The 20,688-nt window shown below is 49.8% G+C and overlaps 1 protein-coding gene and 1 long non-coding RNA gene across 9 annotated transcripts in view; one reads left to right on the top strand and one right to left on the bottom strand.

Moving 5' to 3' along the window:
* Positions 1–3,225: 3,225 nt before the first annotated feature.
* The window catches only part of SP2 (Sp2 transcription factor), a 30,528-nt gene continuing 13,065 nt past the window's right edge, over positions 3,226–20,688 (top strand). The window contains exons 1-2 of one of the 7 annotated variants that reach the window (XM_019817767.3): positions 3,226–3,351; positions 20,224–20,303. In XM_019817767.3, the coding sequence (XP_019673326.2) occupies positions 20,241–20,303 (63 nt within the window). In that variant the 5' untranslated portion in view covers positions 3,226–3,351; positions 20,224–20,240. Of the gene's footprint in view, positions 3,352–5,936; positions 7,309–7,645; positions 8,160–20,223; positions 20,304–20,688 lie in introns of those variants that run through there. The other 6 variants (XM_023244725.2, XM_006940261.5, XM_019817764.2 and 3 more) reach the window with 6 other exon arrangements.
* LOC123382125 lies at positions 4,954–19,402 on the bottom strand. 2 transcript variants are annotated; one of them, XR_006590045.1, is made up of 4 exons: positions 18,771–19,402; positions 15,939–16,038; positions 7,408–7,652; positions 4,954–7,316 (listed from the first exon to the last, which is right to left on the bottom strand). It is a non-coding gene; the product is annotated as an uncharacterized LOC123382125 (long non-coding RNA). The 2 variants fall into 2 exon arrangements; XR_006590046.1 differs by having other exon boundaries at positions 7,503–7,652; positions 18,771–19,400.

The following is a 20,688-nucleotide window of genomic DNA, read 5'->3' as shown; positions in this document are numbered from 1 at the left end:
GGGGGGCTCAGTCGGTTAAGCGTCGGACTTCGGCTCAGGTCATGATCTCGCTGTTCGTGGGTCCGAGCCCTGCGTTGGGCTCTGTGCTGACAGCTCAGAGCCTGGAACCTGCTACCAATTCTGTGTCTCCCTCTCTTTCTCTCTGCCCCTCCCCTGCTCACGCTGTCTCTCAAAAATAAATAAACATTAAAAAAAAATTTTTTTTTCTTAATTTAAAAAATAAACTGCCATTCTGGTTCGGGGAGACCTTCTTCCTCTCTAGGGTGGTCACATTTCTTCTCTGGAGTCACGTTGCCATCCCCAATATCGAGGCCAGAAAGCGTTAGTGGGGCTCCTCATCCTCACTGGTTCTTAGGGTGAACACATGTCTGGCACTGTCACGAAGACGTGTTGTGTGGGGACCCAGACACCCCCCCCCATTTCTTCTCCCATGAGTCTTGAAGTCTGGGGAGGTTCGATCCTGACTGGCACCCTGTCAGACATGAGGTGTATTCAACAGAATAGAGAAAGATCTCCCCAGAGCCTTGACTGGCCCCGAGAAGCCCTCCTCCATGGTAACTGGGATTCCCCTCCTTGTTACCCCAGGCAGCAATCCTTTGCCCCGGTTCCAGCTTCTCCCAGATGCTGAGGTCCATGGCAGGGTAGAGAGATAGACAGGGACACGTGCACATGTGTGCGTGAGTGTGTATGGGGGCCACGCACACTCAGGTGGGTCTGGATATAGAGGAAAGCAAGGAGAGAGTGCCGCATTCTGCTCTCACTAATGCACTGTGTGACCTCAGCCCACTCCATCGCCTTCTCAGAGCCTCGGTTTCCCCCGGCTGTAAAATAGGGGGTTAATTGTCCCTCCTAGGGAAGCTAGGAGGGTTAATTGGGCAATGGCTCTGAAGTGTCTAGGAAGAGAAGGAGATCTATAAATACAAGTGGTCATTAGAGGGTATTTCACAGCCATTTTGTGGGCCCCAGTGTATTATTACTATTATTACTGTTATTGTTATCGCCACTGTCACCCACTTCCCGAGTCTCTGCCAGCTGGGTCGGGGCTCCCAGGTGACGAAGTTATGCTCCTGAGCCCAGCATCCCAGCCAGTGGCCTCACCGAACCCTCATCCTCCGCACTCGGGGTGTCTGGGGAACCTTCAGGAGGCTAGTGATGGTGACCAAGATGGGGGGCTTTGACAGGAGAGGGTCAGGAACCCAGAAGAGAGAGGGAGACAGGGCCCGCCTGGGGGAATTCACTTTGTCCCTTGGTATGTTTCCAGTCTGCCGTGGGAAGCCCGGACTCAGAGAAGCAGACACAGAACTGTGGTCCTCGGGGTCCGCAGGGGTGGAGAGAGAGGCTGAGGGCAGGGGAGAGGCTGAGGCAGAGGGAGGAAAATGTTACCAGACATGGTAAGATGGGCTGATTGGTGGGAAAGGATTCCTTAAAGAGGCAAATGGCTCTTCAAGGAGCTTTTGTAGTGGCTAGAACATACTGTTTCCAGGTGAAGCAGGGCACAACCCTGGCAAACAGTAGGCACTCAATGCATGCTTGTTAAAACTCAATTTCTGGGGGTGCCTGGGTGGCTCAGTCGATTAAGCATCCGGCTTCGGCTCGGGACATGATCTCACAGCTCGTGAGTTCGAGCCCCGCATTGGGCTCTGTGCTGACAGCTCAGAGCCTGGAGCCTGTTTCAGATTCTGTGTCTCCCTCTCTCTCTGCCCCTTCCCTGCTCATGCTGTGTCTCTCTCTGTCTCAAAAATAAATAAACATTAAAAAAATTTGAAAAAAAAAAAGAAAACTCAATTTCTGTGCTTGTCTTTCCCTTGCAGTAAGGTTAAGACGAACCAACCAACCAACCAACCAACCACCCAACCACCCGGCATCTGCTTTTAGAAATGCCTTGGGTGCCCCCTAGTGGCAACAAAGAAGGCTGAGAGGGCTGAGAGGTGCCTTCTACCTAAAGGGCTTCTCCCTGGGAGGGGAGTGGGGAGCAGGGGGGAAGCAGGGGCCTGCCCTTTTTTCCTAAGGCTCCACAGATCTCATCCCAAGGGGACTAAGGGATGGAAAGAACCAGGTAAGAAGGAAGAATCCTGTGGGGAAGGAAGGGCGGAATGTTCTTGCTGGAAGATTCCATGGCAGTTGGTGGACAGTCATCGGTCTGGCAGGGCAACCAGAGGACAGAAGGAGTTGACAAGTCAGGGCATGGGTCAGGAGTGGCATCCCATGGCAGTGGAGAAAGAGGGGTGGCTGTGTGTGTGCACCCGGGGTACGGGGTGGGGTAGCTGCCAACGGGTAATAGGGAGACACATTTTACAGCCTCTGTCACTGTTTTGTGCTCATGGAAGACTAAGGAAATGTAGATCGTTGAAACCGTAGATGGGCCTGGGAGGAAAAAAAAAAAAAAATCAGGATTCACTTAAACTAGGTGTTTTTGCCTGGGTGCTTAAGAGTGTCAGGGGTCATTCGAAAAGTCGAATTTCTCTGTAGGTGGAAAGGGAAGACATGAGAACGTGGAAAAGCAGAGGAGGTCAATGGGAGAAGCAGAGGCTACTGGGAAAATCCTTAAGGGAGGATGAGCAGGCTTTAGAAGGCTGAATTGGCTGGAACTCTTCAAAAATAAAGCAATCAAGCTTGGGTTGTAGCTATGAGTGAGGACCAGCAGATAAGTCAAGGGCGGACACTGATATTCTCCTGGCTTCCGGACACCCAGCACCTGCTGCACCACACCTTTCCCACGAGGCTCCAGAAGGAATCTGGAGCTTCCTAAGGGCAGAGACTGTGGCTCTGCATCCCTTTCTCCCTCCCTCTGGTGCTCTCTCACCCATCCTTGGGGACAGATGCATTCTCTGGTACTGATGAATGAAAGGGGGCAGCTGCATGCCAAAGGGAAGGGCAAGGAGAATGTCAGGAAGCAGGAAAAGCAGGGGAGAATGAAGAGGGAAGGGGGTGAAGAGGCAGACAGGGAGGGAGAGGCGAAACGGAGGTGGAGGAAGCTGGGCCTGGAAGAGAAGGGAAGTCCATGGAAAGTGTTAAAAGGATGCAGTCGTTAGTCAGTCAACAAACGCTCTGCACCTATCACATATCACACAATGTGCTGGGAGTGGAAGGTGCAGTGGTGAATAAGACAAAATGGGGCTTTAAGGGGTGGCGGATGGGGAGTTTGTAAGTGAGAACAGAACGGGGGAGAAATTGGCCAGTTAGAGCACGAAGAGGCTAAGCATAGTTGGAAACAAGAAGGGAAATATCACAGAGAGAGAGAGAGAGAGAGAGAGAGAGAGAGAGAGAGAGAGAACCTGCCTCCAGGACCATCATTGGGTGAGACACAGCCAGAACCACCTGTCGGCCGTGGCTCCGTGAAGACCGAGGCAGGTAAGCTGGGCAGGGGCGAAATTCAGGAAGGGGAGGGACAGGAGTGGGTGGGGGTGGAGGGTCAGACTGTTCACAGTTTTTCACTTGGGCACCCACAGTGGAAAGATGTCTGTGCTACTGAGTGGTTCTCAACATCTGGCTGCCCGTTGGAGTCACCCGAGGAACTTCCAAACACCATCACCAGGGTCCCAGCCCCAGAGATTCTGATTTTCTGGCCCTGGGATGGCACCTGGACTTCAGAATTTATTAATAGCTCTCCAATGAGTCTAAAGTGCAGCCAGGGAGAAAGCGAGCATTAGAAGCTGGCTGCCTGGCCTCCTTCCTCTCTGGTGAGAATGGGGGCCATCTTGAAAGACGCGACCTGTGGGAGGGAAGGGAAGTTATACGGTGCTTTGAGGGGGGTGTAAATGAGGCTCAAAGACTCCAGTGGCTCTGACATAAAGGATAAGGGGCTCCTGGGAAAGTGCCCCCTTCCTCGGCTATGCCTCTGGTAAGAAAGGAGCAAGACAGCCTGGAAAGAAAGAGAAAACAAGGCAATGGCGGTCTTTAAAAGGGAAGAACAATTCAAGTAACTCAGACCCGCCGAACTCTCTGTTGTTGCACCCTGCTCCCCCACCCACACACATGCACACTTCCCCCCCACCCCCTCTGCAGTCTTCATGATGGGGCCTCTGGGGGTGAGAGAGGCACAGCTGCCACAAAAGGTTTGGCAGTGGCCCAGCAGGATATTCAACCTCACCCCCCCCCAAACTCCCTGCACCCTAATATAGCTGAGTCACTGAACCCGGGTGGAGTCCTCTGCTTGACAGTGAAGCAACCCGAACTTGAAAAATGGCCTGGGAACAGAATGTATGATCTACATAAACAAGCCCTATGTAGATGTAATTGTATGCAAATATTCATTCTTTAACTCAACATACACTTCCCGCCAGCCCTCTTGTACAGGTTTCAAACCTTCCACTGCAGCTCACAGTGTATGTAGCAGGGGACAGATGTGAAAATAAAAGTGCAGTGTTAGCGAGTGAAGCCCTCTGCAGCCTAGGGAAGGAAAAAAGCTGCGGTTCCGTGGGAGTTAGGTGTTCAGAGTTTGAGCAGGGTCTTGAAGGATGTTCAGGAGTTTACCAGGAGACAGGAAGGATAAAGCAGGAAGGGAAACAGAAGAGTAAGTGTTTAAGAAATGTAAAATATTTCCTTGAGGCAAAAGGGTAGGATCTGTAGAAAGGGAATAGGGTGGGGGAGGAAAGATACGCAAGTGTGTGTGAAGGACACTGTTTGCCCCCTAAAAAAGGAGTTTGGGCTTTCCATCCAGAAGGGCATAGGGAGCCAATGAAGGTTCTTAACTAGAGGAGTGATAGCTTTTTTTTTTTTTTTTTTAATTTTGAGACAGAGATCAAGCAGGGGAGAGGGGCAGAGGAAGGGAGAGAGAGAATCTCAAATGAGCTCTGTGCTGAGTGTGGAGCACCAAGCCCAACTCGGGGCTTGATCCTACAACCCTACGAAACCAAGAGTCAGATGCTCAACTGACGGAGCCACCCGGGCACCCCGAAGGAGTCTTGCTTTTAGAGTCTTGTTTTTCAGAGGCGAAGGCTGAGAGGGGTAGACTGGAAGAGAAAATTAACATTTATTCATCAATTACTGTGTACTGGCCATTGGGCTCTGTATTTTATTTGGTCACTCCAACCCTTTATGATAGCTTTTTTTCAAGCTGCCAGTCAAGATCAAGAAAAAGACCGAAAAAAAGGAAGGGAGGGAAGGGGGAAGGGAGAATAACTATAGAAATTATCAGAGCGTCGCGGGTAGAAAGGTTTAGTATTGTTTTTGGAAACTTTGCTACACATTTTCACCTGAGTTTTAGGGTACTGTATCGGGGTTCAAGTGTTATTTCTCACTGCGGCTTATGGTGTTTTAAAAAAGAAAGAGAAGCCGCTGCTGTAAGGTGTAGGTGTGACTAGCCTCATTTTGCAGGTGAGGACATAAGGCGCAGGGAGTTTCAGTACCCTGCCCCTCTGTAAGTGGGACGTAAATTTCAAACCCAGACTGGTCTGAAGCCAGCGTGGATTCCTGCTCAGTAATGCCAGGCAGCCTGCCCAAGTTACGCATGTACAGCAGACCTGGGAAAGAAAAACGTACCCGGGTCGCGCCTCCCAAGGGCTGTATGTACTCACACAGCACCTCATTCAAGGAGGTAAATCGGAAAGGCCCAACTCTCTGTCCGCCCAAGGTGCTGGACAGAATGTATATTCCAAGAGTGCCCTAGACGCACAGAATCGGATTATGAGCGGCAGCCCCGGGAATCTCCTTTTAGAGAGCTTCAGGTGATTCTGGGTGGACCGCCCGTTGTGGGGGGAGGGGAGGGGCGGGTCGCTGCAATAACTAGGTGAGGATGAACAGGGGCTTGAACTGAGATGGCGAAATAATCCCTTCTCTCAGAAGTGTCACGTAGCCCAACTCCCGCTATTGTGTTGAACTCCGACGCCTCGCGGTACAAAGTCACCTGGGGGCTCATTTCCCTCTCCCGAAGCGATAAAGGCGAGGGAAATTAAAAAAAAAAAAAGGCTGGTGGCTTCCCACTCACCAGCCAAGGGGTTTGAGTAGCCGAAAAGCAGGTGGCTCCCGCCACTCCAGGGCGACACTAGATTGAGGTGTAAAGTGTGTACTATTTATAGGGCATTTCTGGGCCTCACCCTAAGGACTTCTGATTGGCTTTGGGGTAGATCTATCACTCATCTTTTGGGTTCGAGGTGGGTGGAAGGTCAACCACGACCAATACAAAACCACTCCTCAGCTAAGCCCCTCCCCATCCAGCTTCCTGTTGCTGTCCATCAACCACCTCGTAGGCGGGACTTCACGTCCCGCCAATTGGCTGACGAACATGTCGTTCACTCTTCAGTAGGTTTCCGGTTGGTGCCCTCTACTGTCCATCAGTGACATTTCACAAGTCTATTGGCCAAACCAACGTCGCTCTAGACGCCTCTCTCTGATTGGATACTAGTGCTGTCGGTCCCCAATGTACTGAACTCTTATTGGTGAACGCTGCCGTCGCTCGGGCGGTGGCGGGCTCCGGGATTGGCGGGTGCTGGGCGGGCGGTGTCAGGCTCTCGGTGGCGGCGGAGGCGGCGGAGGCCAGGGAGGAAGATGTCGTAATGAGCGGTGGGTCCTGACCGCTGCCGGCGGGGTCTTTCCGGCCCCCAAGGGTCGGGAAGACGGGCAGAGGCCGCAGGGAGGGGAAGCCGGGGCCGGGGGTTCCCCCCTGGGACCGGGCCTGGCGCCGGGGCCCGGCTCCGGGAGGGGCGGGGGAGGGAGGATTCCCGCCCGGAGGAGGAGCGGGGCTGGCCAGCCGGGCGGAGGCACCCGGAAGGGGGCGTTCGACTCCCCGCCCCCTCGGAGCCCGCTGGGCGGGAGGGCGGCGCTTCCGGGGGCTGGTGAGAGGTGCGGGCACCCGGGCGTGCCTGGCACCCCCTTCACCCAGTTGCCTACCCACCTCAGTGCTTCCGGCCTGTGGACATAGCCTGGGTCTGCTCCGAGGAGGCGGCCCACGCTCCTCGCGCTAGCCCTGTGTTGGGGGACCCTCCTGCATTCTGACTCGGTACCTACCGGCGATTCAGGGCCCTCCCGAGTGCAGAGAGGGGCGAGGGAGTGCTTAAAATGCAGACGGCGCCAACCACATGGGCACTGCGGGGCCTAGAAGCCAGCCTGGTTCCCGATATACCCCAATGGAGAGATGGTGTGTCAGGACACGAGGGCACCGCCCCCCCCCCCCCCAAAGGGCAGATGACCTCTTGCCTTAGACTGCGACGTGGACATAAACCTAGTAATGTTTTCACTTGGGTCCTTGAACACCAGCTAGATACCCGCAAGCTCTTAGCAGAATTATGAGCCGTTTAAGAACTTGCTGACAAAGCTCCCAGCCTGTTAGCTGATGCTCCGTCGGTGGGACTGCTGAATCCCAAAAGCCAGGTGCGAACCTAAGGAATGACAAGAAATAAAACGGATATTTACTTTCTTTCTCCACCCTGCCTCCATCCCATTGCTGACTTTTGGTTCTCAGCCTCCTACCCGTGCTTCTTGGCTTATGTTCCCAGTGGCTTTCTAATTTTAGTTGAAAAGGAACTGTGTCTTCTCTTCTGGGCAGTTGAGAAACCTGTCCTCACCGCATTCCTTGGTTTTGACTCCAGTATACCGTCATGTTTATTTCTTAATTAACTTGATCCAGGGGGACTCCATCTGGCTTTTCTCAGTGCACATTCTCCCAAAGTTTGTTTCTTCTTGAGGCTACTTCTTGCTCCCTTATTTGTGGTTTCCTAGAGAAAGGGAGGGAAGAGCTTGTAGATCTGCTTTAAGCAAGGAATTGGCTGACAGTCCCCCATTACGCTGATTTAATTGCAGAAAAAAAGGGTGATGACTGTTTCAAGGTATACTAGCATGCACCTGTCTACGACTTGGCATGCTGTACCCCAGAAGGCCTTAAGTATCACAATGGAGGGCTAAGCGTTGAGTTGGTATTTTGGATAAGATTTTTAGGGCTAGAAAGTTTAGGGTGTTGGCCAGTTCACAGAGAGGTTGTTGAGGGAACAGTGGTGAAGTCAACACCATAGAAGTCATTTTGATTAATAACACACAAAGAAACCTGTTGTCTGCAATAATGAATATAACTGCAGTGTCTTGTTTTGTTTTAAATTCTTGTGTGCGATGAAGGGGGCGAATCTGTCAGACAACCTATCAGTTGGGCTGATGATGTCAATGTTCCAGTGGCTTCCAACAGGCATTAATACCTGTTGGAAATGGATTCTCATTGGCTGGGGCGATTGGTAAGTTTTCTAATTCTGGTTCTTCCGCTTGGTTGTACAGAGGCTTAACCCCTCTTCATTTAAAAGCAGTAACAACAAGGAAAAAAAAAAAAGCCGGTCTGACATAATTATAAACTCCCTGAGCTAGGCTGCTAAAGACACAATGTCTTTGCCAAGGAGACCCAAGTGGAATTAGTTCATAATTGGATCCTCACCTCACTGCCCTGTAAGGGGAGCTGGCTCCAGGAGGAAGAGTTTGGCACCAGTGTTGACAGCACATAGACTGGCCGGCTTTTTTCTCTCAGATTCTATTAAAGTTTGGGCCTCCGGAGGCCTGTCGGAGGAGAGAAGCTGAAAGAAGATTTTGGCAAATATCTGGGTAAAGGAGCTTCGTGGCATAATAGCATATAGGGCAGTTCATTTTGATATCTTGTCCTTGAACTTCCTCGTTCTTTCGTTGATTACTAGCAGCGTTTTGGAGAAGTTGCAGGGTCTCTTGTAGCTTGAACAGTCCTTTACAATAGGCATGTGATAATTCCTGACTCTGCTTTCAGAGAGTATTGCCCAACTAGGGCCCTCATGAAGACATCCTCAGCTTGTTGCCACTGGTCGGTAGACCCTGGTACTGGCTTGAGTTCAGCAATCTTCTAGACCTTTGTCACCATACATTTCTATGATGGAAATGTAGCGTCTTCTGTGACTTACCTTCACTCCCTCTGTTCTCTGTTTACCCACAAATTGGAAGGCTTGCTTCCAAGGATAGAAAAATGTAGTAATTAAAGTGTATACAGAGTATTAGAAATTGTAGAGATGTGAACTCTTCTGAGTTTAAACAATTATGGGGTCTAGTCTGAAACCTTGCAGGCTGAAGACTGGAAGTAAAATGTATTTGGAGAAGCGCCAGTACTTATGAGTTTGGATAGCTTAACGGGATTAGGGAACTTCTCATAAGTTCTAAACGAGGAACACTTGACCCACATGCTGGACTGAGAGGTGGACATCATTATGGAATGAATTCGTTGACGTTTTTGCTTACTTGTTTTTTGCTACGAATTAGGAGGGTAAAAACATGGGGCATTACCAACTCCAGGGCACTGTCAGCCTAAGTATCGGGAAAGGATTAGAGATTGCCCTGGAAGAGATGTTCCCCGGTGGTACTGGAAGATTTGTCCTAGTTGACAGGATTCTGAAGGGGAAAACTGATTTTTCCACTGCCTCACGCGATGCTAGAAAGAGAACCCAGGAGCAAGCTCAGTCAGCACTCGCTGCTTAGCTTCCCCCACACGGCCAGGAGGTGCTCTTTCTGGGTGCTCCGAGGCCGTCACCGGCACAGGGCATTACCGTGTGGTTCTCATCAGGACGTGCCCTGGGGAGCCGAGCTCTGCTCAGGAGCAAGGGAGCACAAAAGGGCTGAGTGCCCAGGTTAGATGCTGTTCAGTCTGTCCCCGTGAACGGCTTCAAGCAGTGTTGAGATGTCCAGGCTGTTTGTGTCACCGGAAGAGCATGTGTGCAGGTCCAGCTGTTTGCATCCCTCCTTTGGACGTCTCATTCCTTAGCTGCAGCTGGTGTCAGCTTCAGAGTTGTGTGCTGTACCTGGCCGGAAGCCTCACCGCGTCGTAATGCCAATGTTTAGCTTGCGGGACTGTTGTTTTTGAGACTGAGGGCTCTGAGATGCCGGTTTGCCCTTAGGCCATGACTTAGGCTGTTAGGTGGCCTCTTTCACCTCATCCACGGGGTGAAAAGTGGCCCAGGAACGACCAGCAGACTCTGGCCTGCCCACTGCCAAACGTCCTCTTTCTAGAGCTTCCTCTTTGGCGTATTTGTTAGCTTTCCCCTGGGGTTCAGTGGAATCATGGAGCGGCTTCCCAGAGAGTGTGACTAGGGACTAAGAGACAGCAGGCAGGGCTGTGTGATTGAAAGTGGAGTATTTCTGCCCCTGGCCAGTGTCGGGCTGAAGGCTTCTCAGATTAGCCTAAAGACAGACCAAAACCTTTCCCAGCCTTCCCAACGGTAAATGGTAAGCCAACCCTCTCTTCCCAGGGGAAATGAAGTCAGTGCTCATTTCACAACTGGTCCGAGCCGGGATGAATGTGGGCGTGACTCACAAGTAAATGTGCCAAAGCAGAGAAAACACGTGTTTGTACACAGTGGTCTTCTAGGGGGAAAAAGTGTATCTTGGTTTCTTTTTCTCTCCTGTTCCCTAAGAGCGGTCTGGGACCAAGTATTCTTTGTACCATTTCCTGGGACTGCTCTGTCAGGGTGAAGAGCTGCCCTGGGTCCCCACGCACTTCTCCAGTGTCCCTTCCAGTACCACTGGCTGTGACCCAGGCAGGATGCAAACTAGCAAATGACAGTCACATTTCGAGGAGGCATATTCATATAGCCAGCCCTCATTATCTTAACTCATTTGGAAAAGAATTCCCCTTCCCTGGTGCAGGTTCATTGAAAGAAGCATTGAAAAGCGGTGCCTGGTGTGTGGTGATGAGGTGTGTGCTTTGAGATCTTTGTCCGGGTGCAGGACTGGACTGTGCGGGTCTGCACACAGGTACTTGTCCCCGCGTGAGGCAGTGGGCGGGCTTGGGAGTTCCATCTGGGACAGCATCAGCTGAGCTGACCTGGCGGGTGGATTCCAGCCTCGTGCCAGGACATGCACGTCTGTGGGTTTTCTCCTGTGGTTCTTAAAACTCCATTTAGGCTCTCCCACTCTGCAGTCTCCAGGATTCATTCACTCATCCATTCAAAAAATAAAATATATACTAGGCACCTACTATGTGCCAGGTAGGAGGGATACATGGGTGGGTAAGGGAAGGAGAAGTTCCTTGCTTTAGGAAGCCTACATCTTAGTGGGTGACAATACATAAGTAACTACTGGATATTAGACAATGAGAAGTAGTACGAAGAAAAAGAGAAGACAGAAGAATGTGAAAGGGTGCAATTTATATAGGGTGGTCAGGGAAGGTTTCAGTGAGAAGGTGACATGTGAGTAAAGCCACAGAAGGAGGGGAGAGATTGAGCCACGCTCAGTCTGGGGTGGGGGGCGGGGGAGGTTGAGAACCCAGCCAAGGAGGACAGCAAGTGCAAAGGCCCTGAGAAGGGGCTGTACCTAGTATGTTGGAAAGCAGCAGGGAGACCAGCGTGGCCGAAGTAATGAAGAGGAGGGACAGGATAGGTCAGATAGGGTCCTTATGTGTCACGGTGGGGACTTCAGTTCTTACTTTGAATGGGAGACAGGATGCTCTTGGGGGGCTCTGAGCAGAGGAGTACTGTGATTTCACTTAAGTGTGATGGGTCTCATTCTGGATGCATGTTGAGAGCAGACTGACGGGAACAAGATCACAAGCCCGGCTAGGAGGCTTTTGCAGTTAACCCAGTGACAGATGATGAGGATCTGAATCTGGGTGATAACAGGTGGTGGTGAAAGCAATCAGATTCTGAATGTATTTTGTACTTTCAAAATGCATTTTCTACCTTGAACCGAAACACTGTTTGCTGGCTGTCATATGTAGAGTGTGGAAAAAAAGAAGGGTCAAGTATGCCGTACAGGGTTTTAGCACCGAGCTGCTGGAAGGACAGAATTCCATTCACTGCACGGGGAAGTTTGAAGGAGACACAGAATTAGGACGATACCAGGCATTGGTTAGATCTGAGATGCTTGTTGACATATCCAAGAGGAGGTGTCAGTAGGCAGTCGGATGGATATACAAGATATAAGTTTGGGAGTCATCGTTATATAGAACCTGTATGTTACTGGTTGTTAAAATGCTGTGAGGCTAGATGAAACCGCCCAGGAAATAGGTATGGACAGAAGAAAAATAAATGCTGAGACTGCACCCTGGGGCAACTCAACCAGTTAGAATTTGAGAGGAGAGGAGGACCCGGCAAAGGAATACTTTGAAAAAGTAGCTAGAGACATAGATCAACCTGGCAAGTGTGTTCCCGAAGCCAAGTGTAGAAAGTGTTTCAAGGAGAAAGAGGGGTCAGCTGTCAGATCAACACACAAAATAAGGTCTAAGAATTAACTGTTGGATGTAGCAACACAGAGGTCACTGGTGGCACAAGCAGTCTTTGTGGCATGGGCAAAAACCTGGAGCAGGTTCAACAAAGACTGGCAGGAGAGGAATTAGGGGCAGCACTTATGGGTACCTCTTGCAAAGGGTTTTGTTTGAAAAGGGGAGAAATAACAGCTTTTAACTGCTGAAGGGATTTTTTTTTTTAATGTTTATTTTTTGAGGGGGGGATGAGGGGTAGAGAAAGAGACCGAGAATCTGAAGCAGGCTCCAAACTGTCAGTGCAAAGCCCAACGTGGAGCTTGAACTCGTGAACCGTTAGATCATGATCTGAGCTGAAACTAAGAGTCAGATGCTTAACCAACTGAGCCACCCAGGTGCCCCGGGAATTTTTTTAATTTTTGTTGTTGTTGTTTTAGAGAGAGAGAGGTGAGGAAGGGGCAGAGAGAAAGAGAAAGAATCCCAAGCAGGCTCTGCAGTGTCAGCACAGAGACTGACACGGGGTTTGAACTCACAAACCGTGAGATCATGACTTGAGCTGAAACCCAAGAGTCAGAAGCTTAACCCCCTCAGCCCCCGGGTGCTTCAAACTGATGAAGGGAATTTTAACTTCCTGATGAAATCGTGGGCCCACTAAGAGGCCTGGCCTGAGCCGCCTTTGGCCTGAGGCATTAGCAAGCCGCCACTCAGAGTTGTTCTCATTTATGGAAAGTCAGTGAAGTTCCTTTTACCCTTACTGAGCTCCTTTATATGGTTATTGTGGTGCTGGAGGCTTGCTTGTCTGCAGTTTGGTGTTTTTAACCACCAGTGTTGCTGCTCCCTCCGTGCAGGCTGGTTCTCTTAGCCCATTTATGAACTCCCTTCAAGGTCCAACTTTGTTCTCTAAAACCAGCCACGGCTTGCTTTTCCCTTACCAACTCTGAATTCTTCCAGGCCAGGCAACTGGGAGAAACTGTTTTGTTGGCTTCTGGCCCAGCTGAGCTGACCAAAATAGCCTGCAGAAGGACTGTTTGTGCAGAGTGAAATTCCTCCAGGGGAAATACCATAGCGGATGGCCAAGAAGGCCATGGTAGGAACCCATGAGGCCAAAGAAGAAAAAAAAAAAAAAAAAGCCAGGTACCGCCAAGTCCTGGCTATGGAGTTTGACCCAAGTTCTCTCCAGAGGGAAAAGAGCTTCCTAAAGCTTATTGTGGTATTTCTTAGGTCCCCTTCTCTCTCATTCCCTGTGTCTCAAGAGTAATGTTCTCAAGTGAAGGACCAGTGGAGCGGCCCCCAGTCTGATGGCAGGGCTTTGGGGTCCTGTCTGAGGCCTCCTCCTGTTAGCGGTGCTTCCTGAGCCAGGCCATTGGAAAGACCCCTAGGACAGACACCACTCATTGCCCTGTGATAGGGGAAGGGGCCTGTGGGACCTTTACGCGGGCACACAGCACGGGCTCTTGCCCCAGACTTGGGGGTTGGGAGGGAAGAGGTCAGGAAAGATCTTCCCTGCTTAAGTGAATTATAAACCGAGCTGTAAGGACTGGAGTTAGCCAGACAAATGCCAGAAAGAGCAAGCTTAGGCTCCAAGAGAGAGAGGGCGTGTTGTAGTTCCAGAAATGGAAAACACTGAAGTGCCTGTGGGGAGAGTCTGAAGAGCAAGAGATAAAGGAGAGGTAGAGGGGGAGGGGCAGGGTGTTTTTGGCTTTTACAAGCTTATCCTAAGATCATCTGAAGCTATTGAAAGGTATAATGGGGGGGGGGGGGGGTTGGCGGCTGGATGGGATTTGCATTTTAAAGATTCTTCTGACACTGATAGTGGAGGCTGGATTAGAGGGGGCCAGGCCAGAGGCTGGGGAGCCATTTTGAAGACTCTGGGCAGTATTCCAGGCCGAGCAGAAGGTGGTTAGTGCCAGGGTCGGGGCAAAGGGGATGGAGAGTGGTGAGTGGATTGGAGAGAGGTTTATATTTAGGAGATAGACTCATGAGGGCTTGATGAGTCATAGGCAAAGAGGATGATGTTCAGGTTTCCTTGTGATTGGAAATACCAGACAGAAGTTGGTTGCACCAGAGACTACTATTATTCATCGAGCCCGCAGGCACTGAAGGGCCCCTGTGTTGTGTGTAGCAGTGCAGTGAAAACCGTCCCGCCCTCCCCCCCAACCCTTCTGCGAATATCGAGAGACATTAAGCCTGTGATTATTTAATGGGTGGCGAGTGTTACCAGAGGGGTTAACCTCATCTCAGGGGTCTGAGTAAATGACAGCTGGGTACATAGTGGGCTCTCAATAAATTTTTCTGGGGAAAAACCAGGCTGAGACGTGAAGGGTGAGTAGGTGTTAGCTAGTAAAGAGAGAAGAAAGAGCCCTGAGCAAGGAAATGTCAGTGGCAGAGATGAAAGCTTCAAGGATCTGGAAGAGGGCCTGTGGAGGCCGGGGATGAGAACGCTGGGGAGAGGATGGGCAGAGGTGGCAGCTCGGTGTGGGAAGTCCTGTGGCCCGCCCAAGTGGAAGGCTCACAGAGGGCCGGATGTACCCGCCTGCCCCTCAGGAGAGCTGGGCCACATGCAGATCCAGGAGGTGGCAGTCTGTGGACAGTACCTGGAGCCCTGTGAGTGGGCATGGTCACCTGTGGAACAGGTGTTGGGTGAGAAGGATGGGTGTTGAGGAACAGAACCCGAAAGGGGAAGAGGAGGCTGGAGAGATAGGAGAAGATCCGTGGGAATTTTGAGGCGTTGGGAATAGTCAGGGTCAAGAACTGCTGACGGGGGTCTGTTGGATCTAGCAGGGAGGAGGTCTTGGGTGACCCAAGCAGGAGCAGGGAGAGCAGAGAGCCAGGGTCAAAGTCCTGATGCTGGTGCTCAGGGAAATAAGCAAGTGAGAAAGGAGGGAAACAGTAAAGTGCCGGCAGCTTTTCCACCAGGCCTGTACAGAAAGAGCCCGGAGACTCAGGGGCTGCTTCTCAGCTGGTGTTCGAACTAGACTGGCTTCCAGTCTGGCGAAAGGAGAGTCAGGGGTGGTGCCATCAGGCCCTAGACCCCACCCCACCCCACCCCCCAACCCTCCAGTCTGGAAGCCTCCCTTGATGCCCTTGGCATTCCTTGGAGCCTGAGAGAGCTACTGTTGCTTGTGTAATAAATCACTGTAAAACTTCACCAGCCAAGGGAGTGTTGGGAAAGTTCTAGCTAACCTGAATTAATGAAAAGTCTGAATGGCACAACTCTGAAAGGAATGCAGCTTTTTCTTTCAAGAACGCTTAGGAAATCCCACTCACCAGTGCTGCTAAGTGTAGGTTTCAGTGACCGGATCTAAACTGCTGTTAAAAGCACGCAGTACAATTGAAATGGTCGAAGTGGCATAAAACAATTACGTGGTTTTGCGCAAGAGTCCCTTTGCAGTCTTCATACACTATTTAGCCTCCCTTTGAATAGTATGAAGACAAAGTTAAGCGCAATTTATGTCCAAATTACACATTTTAAATATAAGGTTCCAAATTAATGAGGTTCTAAAGTACCTTTGATCATTGTCTTGCAGTTACACATCTATGCTTACTTCTGAACCACTTTTCATTTCCAAACACCCAACTGGAAATGCTTCTCTTTTCCCTTTCATGATTAATCCCAGGATATAGTTCTCCAGTGGTAGGGAGATCAGTCTCTGTTTTGGTTGCCCAAGCCTGCACCCGAGGGGCCACAAAGCTCTGAGTGACACTAGGAGAGATACTTACAAACACTGGTTTGAAATCTAGAGGGTTATTTCAAGAGCCAACTGGGGAGGAAAATGAAACCAAACCCAAATGGTACAAGGTCGTCACGCACCAGCAGGCTGCTTCAGTAAATGCTCCTGTAACTTCCTAACTGAAGAATCGCTCCGAGCCCAACCTGGTCTCCAAACAGTTTGAGTCCAGGGTAACAACAACTGTAGAGGGAGAAAGGGAGATGAGTAAGAAGTTCAAGGCCTTTTTTCAAGTCGTTTGCACTCTGTCCCATTCTAGTGTCCTTCTATTTCAGAGCAGAGGATGTCTGCGGGAGTCAGTCACCAATTTTAGCTAAGTGAACCTGAGCCCAGGGGAGCCTCCTGGGAGAGCCCCTGCCTTCCCTTCCCATCCTTGGCTGCAAGTAACTCATTTTGTGTTTTTAATCGCAGCATGGCCCGAGAATTGAAAAAGTCTTATAAAAGTTCGTTTAGTCCAGCTTCCCACCCCATCTAGACATCCCATCTCTGACAGAGACACACATCCTGCCTCTGTCTAAACGATTCCAGAAAAGGGAGAACATTACCTCAAAAGGCAACGGATTCTATCTTTTGAAAGTTTTCCCTTCTATTAATCCAAAATCTGCCTTCTTTTTTTTTTTTTAAGTAAACTCTACCTGCAATGTGGGGCTCAAACTTATGACCCCGAGATCAAGAGTTACATGCTCAACTGACTGAGCCAGCCAGGCATCCCCAAAATCTGCCTTCTTGAAGTTACCACCCTAAAGTCTTGAACCACCTATGGGATAAGTCCCCTGGTGGATATCACTAGTCTGGCATCCTGGTCACACCATTGCTCCTGTCCTCTGACCAAGCTCCAATTGAAAATGCCCCTTTCAAAATGTCCCTCAGAATGAAAGCTGACACTCCAGATGTGGCCCAGTTGTGCAGAACGCACTGGGACGATTAACTTATTCTTCTGTGATTGAACTTTTGGAAATGCAGTCCAAGATTGCAGTAGCTTTTTTGGCAACCACATCTAGATTCTGTTGCCTCCCGTTTAGCTTTGAGAAGAACCCACTGGGGCTTTTTCACAGGAGAACCACTGTTAAGCTCTGTCTTCCTGTCCTGCATGCATGCGATTTTTTTTTTTTTTAACCCAATGGCAAGATGTACTCAACTACAAAGTTTAAACCACTGTTTATTGATTACCCACTGTGTGCTCGCTGCTCTCCGTAGTAATTATTGATGCCTCCTAGAATCCCAGGAGGTGCCGTGCCCTTTGTCTTACAGCACAGTGAGGCTGAGAGGGACGCCCCCGCCACCCCACAGATAACAGCACAGACCCAGCTCTCATTTAGGTGTGGATGGAGCCTCATGCTCTAAAAGCACTGCACATACTAGTTTTTAAAGATCTCTGAACCCTAATACTGACACCCATTGTGTATTTATAACCCTCAGTTTTGTGACATCTGCGAGTTGAACTTGCCTGCTTGGTCTTTGCATGGTTTTCCAAACTTCAGTGGTGAATCGACTACTCTAAAGCCACGTTTTCCAGCCTCTAGGGCGCAGAACCAATTTAGTGAGTCATAGCCAGCATTTTAAAAAAAATGAAATAGAGTAGAAAAATACCCAAGCACATCACACAGAGTAACGTAGATTTTGTTTCAGGAAACTCAGTGCCTGAGCATAGGACAGGGAGGCGTGTGGGTGCGCGCATACTCAGTCTTTATGTAAATTGTTTTTATAACTGTGGTTCGTGGTCAGAATGCTTTGAACATCACTGCTCTAAAGGAAAAATGTTTTTGAGTCAACTTAGATTGTCTTCATTAGAATGCTGCAACCTTACTTAAATTGTGCACAGAAATCTGTTTATCAACTCATTGATCTAGCTCCTATAAAATTAATTAACTACAAAAAAGCCAGTAAGAATCACATCAGCAACTTCCTTCTGGGAGGCTGACACTTGATGGAACCCGTATCGCGGCTGTCAGCAGCAGCGTGCCACAGCCTCGACACCTCAGGCTCCCTGAGCTGCAGACGCCTACCCTGCAGCGTCTAGTGCAACACAGCCCTCCCACGCTTCTTAAGAGCCGTCATCCCTCACTTTGCACAAATGTGTCGTGAATTAAATGTGCAGAATTAAGTTGTCTTAATTAGCCCACGCAGTTAGAGCGGCGCCACTTGGCACTGGTACAGTTGTGAAAACACACACAGGCCCCGAAACAGGCAAAGCCCAGTAAAGCAACAGTCACCCAGTGATCTCTATAGCATGCGTTCATTTTTAAAAGACCATCACAGTGAAAACACCAGAATAAAACATTCTGGTAGAAAAAGCACGGGCCTCCCAGGAGAAGCTGCCGACCCTTGCCCTGGGGCCCACCCCTGAGTTTGAGACACCCTGGTGGACCTTGCAGCAAACTCCCCAGGGTGTGTGGATCTCAGCCCTTTTAGGTAGAGGCACATTCAGCTTAGCCCCCAACCCAGACTATCCTGCCTGTGTTTTTGGTTTTGTTTTTGTTTTTTTCCTTCTCGTTTATAAGAAAATTTCAGTCAGATCCCTTGTTGAACTAAAACACACAGCAAAACACCCTTCTCTTGGTGTATCCATGCAAAACCCCAGGAAACAAGCATGACTCATTTTTTTTTGCAACCCTGTGCTTATTCCTTACGATCACTGCTTCCTTACTGCAGTAATTGTAGCGTGCGGTCATCTGTTCTAGCATTTTGCCGAGGATCAGTGTCTGTATTATTGCAGGATCTCCTAATACGATTTTGCCTAGAGCTGCTCTCTGGCTTCTCATATGCTTTGCGAGTGTGCCTGTAAAGTCTTACTCTGGAGTGCAGTTTGTGTGGCCCTAGGGCCTGGAAACCATTGAAGGCATCGGTCTTGCTGGCCCATCGTCTGTCCTGGGCTTAGTTCCTTCCCCTTGACTTTTTCTTTCCCTTCCCCCTACCTTTCCCGTGGAAGAATGACTCTCCGCCAGAGGCCAGCCTAGAGGGAATGGTTTGAGTAGTTGCCCTCTCTCCGTGACTTCAGTCCTCTTCCCAGGAGATCAGGGGCTCACTGCCTTCTCCAGTCTCCAGACTAATAACCTGGTTTCTGTACTTCCTGAAAGCTACTTTCCAGAGGTTCAAGGTACAAGTCTCACTGCCCAGTGGCCTTCTCCTTAGTGACTTATAAACTACAAGATGGCATAGATTCTTTGCCCCAATTCTCATGATTTCCACTTTACTTATATTTCTCTTAGATCGGATTTAAGTTCAGAGTATTGATTCCCTTTGTTACTTCCTCAGCGTTCTTTAGTTTTCTTTATTTAAAATTTAAAAAAGCACAATAGAGCATATTCATTGTGGGAACATGAGAAAATCCAGGAAAACAAGGAGAAAAATTCTGAGTCAAATGAAATTCTACCACCAAGGGATAATGGCCTTTAACATTTCAGCATTTTTAAAGACTTTTCCTGCTGTACTCATATTTAGAAATATAACACATTTAACAAAAATAGAGTTTACTCTGTTTTCATTCTTTTTGTTATATTCAGTCATTAGTTCTAGTCTTGGTGACACCTTTGGGGCCATACCTACTATCCTATATGAATTTGCTTAAAGCAGTTCCCCATGTGCTGAAAATCCATACCTGGGCCGTTGTGCCTTTGTAATAAAGGCTGAGAATAAAGCACCTAAGGTTTCCTCATGGAGCAGGCGTGTCCTTGTAGAGATCCTGGCTGAGGGATGCTTCTCTCCCAGGTTGGCTTGGCACCTGGCTATAGCAAGAGCGAGCAAGAAGCTTGGGTTAGAACTAGGGAGTTAGCTGCGGGGGAGGCGGGAGGGCGCCTCCAAATAGGGATTCCGATCTAGCTAGGGAGAGTCAGCAGTACCCTGTAGAGAGAGCTCCATTAGGTGACTGAAGCTGCTCTTGGTATAGTCTTGTATCGTCACGTTCTCCTAGGCTTTATGATGGCTGGAGACAGGACCAGCTGTCCTCACAGCCCCAGATGGCCAAGTTGGAGGAGAGGAAAGAAGGTCATCTACTAACAGGCACCTGGGTGGCTCAGTCGTTTAAGCATCCAGTTTCAGCTGAGGTCATCATATCATGGTCAGTGATTTCGAGCCCCGCGTCAGGCTCTGTGCTGACAGCCCAGAGCCTGGAGCCAGCTTCAGATTGTGTGTCTCCCTCTCTCTGCTCCTTCCCCACTCACACTCTTTCTCTGTCTCTCAAAAATTAATAAAGTTTTTTGTTTTTTTTTTAAAGAAAGGTATAGGGTTGCTAATCTTCAGTGGGGAGATGTGAGGAAAGGTTAACATCTCTTGGAGAAGCAGCAGCAAAGAGGCGAAAAGAGTGTCTGAGCCAGTGGGCTTGGGTTCTGTTCCGGCATCTTGTGCATTGTTCTGTCTCTTTCCTTCCAGCAGGTCCACAGACCAGCATGGCTGCCACTGCCGCTGTCAGTCCCAGTGACTACCTGCAGCCCGCCGCCTCCACCACCCAGGTGAGTGGGCAGTGGCTTCTGAGGGTTGGGGCTGCATCAGCCTGGAAGCACTCCCGGAAGCCGACATTAAACCACAGCCAAAAGCTCTGTACTGGCTAGGATACGAGACCCGGGAAGGTTCGGTTGTCCGCTTTCTCTCAACTAAGAAGCCAGGGCTGCTTACCTAAGATGGCACAGTTGAGCCGAGGGAAAAGCAGGGTTAAACTCAAGGTCCCTTCCACCAGACCCCCTGACCATAAAAGGGAAACAGAGGCTGTGTCCCTACACAGAAGCTCTGTCCCTGTAGCCTCAAAAGAGCAGCCCTCCCCACTTTACCAGAGTGTTTATTCTTCCTGTTGGCCTTCCCTTCCTCTTTCCCTCCCTCCCTTCCTCAGCTGAGGAATCA

The sequence above is a fragment of the Felis catus genome, chromosome E1, assembly GCF_018350175.1.
Source record: "Felis catus isolate Fca126 chromosome E1, F.catus_Fca126_mat1.0, whole genome shotgun sequence".
Taxonomy (NCBI): Eukaryota; Metazoa; Chordata; class Mammalia; order Carnivora; family Felidae; genus Felis; species Felis catus.
The sequence above is the reverse complement of the archived record's forward strand: the minus strand, read 5'-3'. Positions and strand labels throughout refer to the sequence as shown.